We start from the raw sequence: 7,281 nt of genomic DNA, 5'->3' as shown, positions 1-7,281 counted from the left end.
GGAAGCACAATCAGCCCGCAATATTTCTTTCGAGCACACAAGTTGTCCAAAATTCACAAATAAAATTAGACAAATGAAAAACGTGCTAGTTTAAAACATGGTATCTTGCAGTCACAGCTCACAAATATATATATATATATATATATAATATGGTATCTTGCAGTCACAACAAGATGAATATATTTATATAAATTAAAACAAAATCAAAAAAAATGATATGAAAGTAAAATTATAGGATGCTTGCTAATCATACAATACATATTTATATAAATTAAAACAAAATCAAATAAAGATATTTATCTGCTAAAATACTTTAGAGTTAATCAAGTTTTATTATTATCAATGATTAATTTTTTTATTTTTTAAATTTTATTATTCTGCATTTGATGTAAGAAAATTTTGTTTAATAAGCCTTTTAAAATTCCAGCATCACTACTTTATTGGGAAGTATTCATAAAAATGAATCAATAAAATATTATTCAATTATCTCTTCATAAGAGCTTCATTTAAGCTCCGAAAGAGATTTAGGAAAAAAACAAAACAAAGCTTTAAAAATAGAAAAACAATGCTAAAAAATTAGGTGAATTAAAATGTTAAATTTTATAAAAACAGTATAGAATTTACCACCCCGAATACTTTTTCTACAGTCCATAGAGAATTTCGAGCACCAAAAACCGATGAACTCCACCAACAACTTTAATTACTCACCATAAAAATAATATTAAACTGAAATGTTTTTTTATTTAAATCATATAATTTTTGAACTGAAGAATTTATTCAAGTATTATCGAAACAGTCCTCGAAAAACAATATGTGATGTATTTGATCAGCATAAGTTAGGAAAGAAGCACAAGAAAAACCTGGAGAATTTACAAGCAGCTGCTGTTGGCTACAGTATTTCCAAAATTCTGAAAAATTAAGAATTGGTATTTAGTTTTGGAAAACTAAACGGATTGATATATGGAATTACGTGGGACTTGTTTGGAGCTTTGTTTGTACAATAGTTTAGCCAAAAAAATAATTTATTGTATTTGATTTTATATTTTTGGATTATTTTAATAAACTTTGTTGAAAATAAAAAATAAAAAATATTATTTTCATATATTATGTTGAAAATAAAAAAATAAAAAATATTATTTTCATATAATTTTTTTTTAAAAAAAACTTTAAAAACCAATTTCAACTAAAACCAGCCGTAAATCAAAGGCTCATCTCATTGTATTTTCCTTTTCTTCCCTGTCTCATTTAAGATAAAAGAAAAAGAAAAAGAGAACAAATACTAATAAATATTACCAGTCTCCTCTCTCTCAGAAAACCATACCAGACAAACACAAACCCTCGTTCCTTTCCTTTCACTACCAACGAAATCATAAACAAAATTCTCATTTCCCAAACAAACCCTAACAAACTAACTATTTAAATCCAAACAAGGGCAGGGAGAATTGTTCGTTAACGAGGATTGTTGAATCGGTGAGTTAAATCGGGATCTGAGTTGAATCAATCGATGCAGTAATGGGTGCAGCAGGTTCTAAACTCGAGAAAGCTTTAGGCGACCAGTTTCCTGAGGGCGAACGATACTTCGGCCTTGAGAATTTCGGCAACACTTGTTACTGTAATAGCGTTTTACAGGTCTCTTATTCTCTCTTCAATTTCAATCATCATCCGTCGATTTTTATTTTCTCTCGATTTAATCATTTTCTACCTTAGTTTATTTTACCTAGCTACTCTTGTATTGTGTCGATTATTTGACTTTTTTTTCCCGTCTTAGAATTTATATTTTGATTTCTAATTTAGTGTTTCAGTCAGGTTAGACGCGAAGCATTTATGTTTTAGCCTTAAATTTATTCAATAATATTAAATTGGTTTTTTTTTTTTTTTATGTTTGGGATTGAGAATTTAAATGCATAATTTTTGTTCGTAGAAATGATATTTTGCATGCTTTCTGCTGCAAGTGGTTGTGTTTATCAAGTTGAAAACTTTAACTTGTTGCTGATAATTAGTACGTTGTTAGCTTGATTCTTTGGAGAATCATGGCAACATTTTATTGTAATCCATGCAGGTCTTCTTGAAAAGTGTTTGTGAATATGATTTTAAGGCATTGTATTTGGTTTATAATGATAGCGGAGGGGAATGTACTGTTGTGCTACATAGCTCTCCGTTTGTGTCTTATCGGTGTTTGTTTCTTTGTTATGCAGGCGCTTTACTTCTGTGTACCATTTCGAGAACACTTGTTAGAATATTATGGTAATGGTAAAAGTATTGGGGATGCGGAAGAGAATCTCTTGACTTGCTTGGCAGATCTATTTACCCAGGTAGTAATAACTCCATGATTGGTGTTTTTGCGTTACTTTTTTGGTAACAGTTCTTGTGAGATGCTATGTGAAAATTGTTTTCGTCCTTTCAAGTGTTTGCAGCACCTCACCCCATAAGTTTATTCCTTTACTAGATGGTCTTACATCATGGTTACTTGGACTAGTAGGATTTCTAATCTCCATATCTTCACTGCTATTTATTTTTATTCTTTGTTTTCTCCTTTTCTGCATGTCAGCTTATGTTCTTTCTGTATCATTTTGGTGCTTGTTCTCCGCTTGACCATCTCCTTCATTTGAGTTTTCTTGTCAAAAAGAGAGGAAATAAATGCATGTAGAAGTATAGAGTGATACTTATTAAAAGAAGAGAACTGAGGTGTCATTATTGTTCCTTTTAACCCATTTTAGCTGCAAATCTTTCTCTAAATGCTTTTTACTTAGTCTGCTGATGAGGGGAAAAAAACTCTTATCAATATGCCATATTGGGATGCGTGATATCTACATCTTCTGCTAATTGTTTCCTTTATTCATGCAATACCTGTAGTTGAAGGCAGAATATTGTTTGTTCGATATGCTTTTCTGAAGTTTTATTTCCTGCTAAGAACAAATCAGACAATTTCACAGGTTTTTTGGGTCTACATAAGGAACGTAATTAAACCAGTCATTGGGTTCTAAATCTAGTTTCCCCTCTTGTTAGAACTACATTCCTTAGCCATTATTCTCAATTCTTTTCCTTCAACAGTCGTTGAACAAGCCAAGACCTAACTGTTTGTTGATATTTTTTATTTGATTTTGTCAATAGCTTTGATAGCATCCTTGCACTACACTTTTCAGATTCTTGTGCTCTTAAGTGGTGCACTTGGGAATATTTGTGGATATTTTTAAATCCAAAGCTGCTCTCTCTGTTATTGATTAATGATCTTTTTCAACAAGTGTAACTAGGTCTCCAATTCTTCATGAGCAGGATATTTCTTGGTACTTGTGTACTTTCTGCGTGCTTGTGTGCTCTGTGCATTTTCACAAAAGTACAGAGAAATGAGGGGAAAGAAAGAGTTCCCTGTACAGAACATATATTTGTTACTTATTTAGTAGTTTAGCCATGGTGCTGGAGCTAACTGTTATTTCTTTTGCATAGATAAGTTCACAGAAGAAGAAAACAGGTGTCATTGCTCCAAAGCGTTTCGTACAGAGATTGAAAAAACAAAATGAGCTTTTCCGAAGCTATATGCACCAGGTATTTGTTCATTTAATTGTGAGTCTGGGGATTGGTCAGACACAAAATGTGAAATGATATAATAAAACAACAAGAGGAGTTGAACACTATCTCTGTTTTTCATGTAGGATGCTCATGAGTTTTTGAATTTTTTGCTAAATGAACTGGTTGACATTCTGGAGAAAGAGGCCCAAGCTGTAAAAAGTGATCCTGAAACTTCTTCCCCACCTGAAAAAATTGCAAATGGACCAAAGCATGCTCAGGGAAATGGTGTTTCAAAAGAGCCTTTGGTTACTTGGGTGCACAAAAATTTTCAGGTGACTTTAAGCAGCCAATACATTCATTCTAAATTTGACATTTTCTATGTGGTGAATCGTTAATGTAGTTGAATGATCTTAATGTGAATTTGTATTTTAGTTCCTCACACATGCATTGTTGTATGGAGATGGAATTTTCCCTTTTCTTCTCTTCTTTTAGGGTAGAGTTCTCATCGTCTCTTATGTGTATATAAATCAGGGAATACTTACCAACGAGACAAGGTGCTTGCAATGTGAGACTGTGACAGCAAGAGATGAAACGTTTTTTGACTTGAGCCTTGATATTGAACAAAACAGTTCCATTACAAGCTGCTTGAAGAATTTTAGTTCCACAGAGACTTTGAATGCAGAGGATAAGTTTTTCTGTGACAAGTGCTGCAGGTAGGTGCTTTTTGCTCAATTATTTCCTGGCATTGACTTGTATCAATTCTGGATAACCCCTTCATATTTGTTGAATATTTGAAATCACTTTCTGTTCCAGTATTTGTTTCCCAGTAGTCTGTACGGTGAAGTTCAGTCAATGTTTCTTCTGGAATTATACAGGATACGATTTCACTTACTCTGGACAATTATTCCCTGCTCAGAGCCTAGCTAAGAGATAACAGTGACACTAAAGCATTCAGAAATCTCTTGAACTAACATACAAATTATATTTTATTTCATGTAAAGGATTGTGATAAATGATATATCTTTGTTGTTTTATAGGTAAAAGGCTTTGTTCCCCCCTTGTAAAACCAGATGTGGAAAAATTAAACAGTTGGATTGAGTAGTAGTTTGGTTTGATTTCCTGAAAGGTTGCTGAACTACAATTTGAATGAACAGGGCGATCTTAAATATCACTCAGCACTCGTTTTACTGGCTGAACAATGTTTTTGTGATTCTTTTTCAACTTTTCATGGCCTGATTGAACTTTTGACTGTTAACTTGGATGATTGGTCCGTCTTCCTCTGATGTTTCAGAGCATTCAAGTGATTGGACATTTCTAGTCTAGTAATTATGCAGTAAATCTTCTGTATTGTTTCCTTTGTATGCAGTTTGCAAGAAGCCCAAAAGAGGATGAAGATAAAGAAGCCTCCTCACATCTTGGTCATCCATCTGAAGAGGTTTAAATATATTGAGCAGCTTGGTCGGTACAAAAAGCTGTCTTACAGAGTTGTCTTCCCACTTGAGCTGAAGTTGAGCAATACCGTGGAAGACGCAGATATCGAGTACTCGCTATTTGCCGTTGTAGTCCATGTGGGAAGTGGACCTAATCATGGGCACTATGTGAGCCTTGTGAAAAGCCACAACCACTGGTTATTTTTTGATGATGAAAATGTCGAGATGATTGACGAGTCTGCTGTGCAGACATTTTTTGGGTCAGCGCAGGAATATTCGAGTAATACGGATCATGGGTATATCTTATTTTACGAGAGCATTGGTGCTAGTAACAACAAGAGTTGAGAGGTGGTTTTACAAGTAGGTGTTTAAATGATTGAGACTGGACTCGCCTTTTGTTTAATCTGTTATTTTTGTTTTTCTTTCCCTTTTGTCCATCAACCAATGGGAAGAGCTCTCAAATATCCACACTTGATAAGACGATGACGAGAACAACAAATGTATACTTGGGTTATTTCCATGTACAGGTGGAAGCACACCATCCTTGTGTTTTTCCAGAATAAGAGGATGAAAGAGCGGTGTATATGGTTTGAAAATTTCACAGAGATGGTTTCTATTGTTCATGGTTGAGAATATTTCAACAGCAGAAATCCAATCCAATTGGGAATTTGGTCGGAGCTATCCTCATGCTACTGAACTTGTTCTACATCTTCGTAGATCTTGTTAGGTTTGATACTGGTCATTGATCATGCATTCATCACATGTAGCATGCATGCATGCTATAGTATTCTTAACAAGCTTCTAATGTACTGTTAATCCAGGCTCTCTTTCCACGGATCCTGCCTTTTCATGCTTTGATTTGGATGTAACAGTTGCTAGATTCACTGTGGCAGGGCCGGTGAATCTTGATGTTTCTCGTGGAAGGTAGAGATACAATTTCTACTATTCAAGAATTTCTACGAATCGTCTTTGTACCGGACGCATGACGCAATCCGACCCCAGCCCGCTCCCGTGGTAAAAAGAGCAGCAGTAAAGCTTTTCTTTTATAATGCTGTAGCCTTGGGGATGCTAGCCGTGCTATAACTTTGAAGAAGCTTGGAGCAACGGAAGATGCCAGGGAGTTCTGCGTGTTAGATGTAAAAAAGCAGCAGTAAATAATGAATCTCTGCTTGGCAAGATCGTCCGCGATGTATTTTGCTACTAGATGTAAAAAAGCAGTAAATAATGAATCTCTGTTTGGCAAGATCGTCCGCGATGTATTTTGCTTCTCTCTTCGAAAAAACGAGGAAAGCAAACAAGGAACAAGGTAAGGGTTCGGTACTGTATTTCAAAAATATTTTTAAAGAAGTTTGATTTTATTAAAAAAATTAATATATTTTTAATATTTAATTTTAAAAATAATTTTAAAAAAATAAAAAAATATTATTAATATTTTTTAAAATAAAAAATACTTTAAACACCACCATTTCCAAACATATCCATGTACTTATCTGATCTCGTTGAGAATACCCTGTATTTCGAAGGTGCGGAATCCAGATTGTTGAGCCAGCAGTTGTGTTCCTAGTCATGGCTTAGCTAGGACAATCTGGGTTTATTTCGTTTAATAAAACTTTGTTTAAACAATTTTTTTAAAGAAAAACTTAAATGATGTTATTCTGGATAAAAGTAAAAAGGAATTCTTAAAGTTAATTTTGCTATAGAAACAGATTAACTCTTAATTCAATTTGAAAGCAATTTTAATTTTGTTTAGATGAATCATTAAATTAACTCATTAACCATTTATAATTTAATAATTATAGGTGGGTTTTCCTCCAAGATTTTTTTTACTAATTTAGTAGTTTTTTTATAGAATATATAATTATTTTTTTAAAAAGCAATTCTCATTAATTTTATATTCCATAGATTCACATAGCATACAGGCTAAAAACACAATCTTGGGTGCCTCTTTCATTAATGAAATGTTAAGAAAGATGATGATATTAGTCACGAAATTATAATTCTGAAAATAACAATAAAATTAAATCTAGCGTTGTCAAATTCCCCATGGAGCAAACAAAGAACCCCCCACCCCCACCCCTCCTGCTAACACTTTAAATGAAAATTTAATTTTTTTTAATCAAAATAACAAAATAATAATAATAAAACAAAGCTACAAGAAATAATAAGATCCCACTCAAAGTCGCCGAGCAGAGCAGTCAGTGTATCAGTCACTTGCAGTTTCTCACACCCCCCCCCCCCCCCCCCAAAAAAAAAATCCAAAAATAAAAAGTAAAAACCCTAAATGGCTCGGAAACACCTGATCGAAGAGCCTCCACCTGCCGTTTCGTCTTCCGAAGAAGAAGAA

General features: G+C 33.6%; 1 protein-coding gene across 1 annotated transcript; it reads left to right on the top strand.

Annotated features, from left to right (window-relative positions):
* Nucleotides 1-1,227: 1,227 nt before the first annotated feature.
* LOC105130288 (ubiquitin carboxyl-terminal hydrolase 4-like) lies at nt 1,228-5,884 on the top strand. The gene is made up of 6 exons (XM_011032717.1): nt 1,228-1,629; nt 2,196-2,312; nt 3,445-3,543; nt 3,651-3,839; nt 4,039-4,220; nt 4,874-5,884. Exons 1-6 carry the CDS (start codon nt 1,513-1,515, stop codon nt 5,280-5,282), a joined length of 1,113 nt encoding a protein of 370 aa, XP_011031019.1. The 5' UTR covers nt 1,228-1,512; the 3' UTR covers nt 5,283-5,884.
* Nucleotides 5,885-7,281: the final 1,397 nt, after the last annotated feature.

This window comes from Populus euphratica, unplaced genomic scaffold (assembly GCF_000495115.2).
Source record: "Populus euphratica unplaced genomic scaffold, PopEup_1.0 scaffold45.1, whole genome shotgun sequence".
Lineage (NCBI taxonomy): Eukaryota > Viridiplantae > Streptophyta > Magnoliopsida > Malpighiales > Salicaceae > Populus > Populus euphratica.
Note: the sequence above shows the minus strand (reverse complement) of the source record. Positions and strands in the feature narration are given on the sequence as shown.

Excerpts from the sequence above, each read along its gene's own strand:
- LOC105130288 (XM_011032717.1), top strand. The coding sequence starts at position 1,513 with ATGGGTGCAGCAGGTTCTAAACTCGAGAAAGCTTTAGGCGACCAGTTT. Across the intron at positions 1,630-2,195 it reads ACTGTAATAGCGTTTTACAG|GCGCTTTACTTCTGTGTACC; the intron begins GTCTCTTATTCT and ends TTTGTTATGCAG. Across the intron at positions 3,840-4,038 it reads GGGTGCACAAAAATTTTCAG|GGAATACTTACCAACGAGAC; the intron begins GTGACTTTAAGC and ends TATATAAATCAG.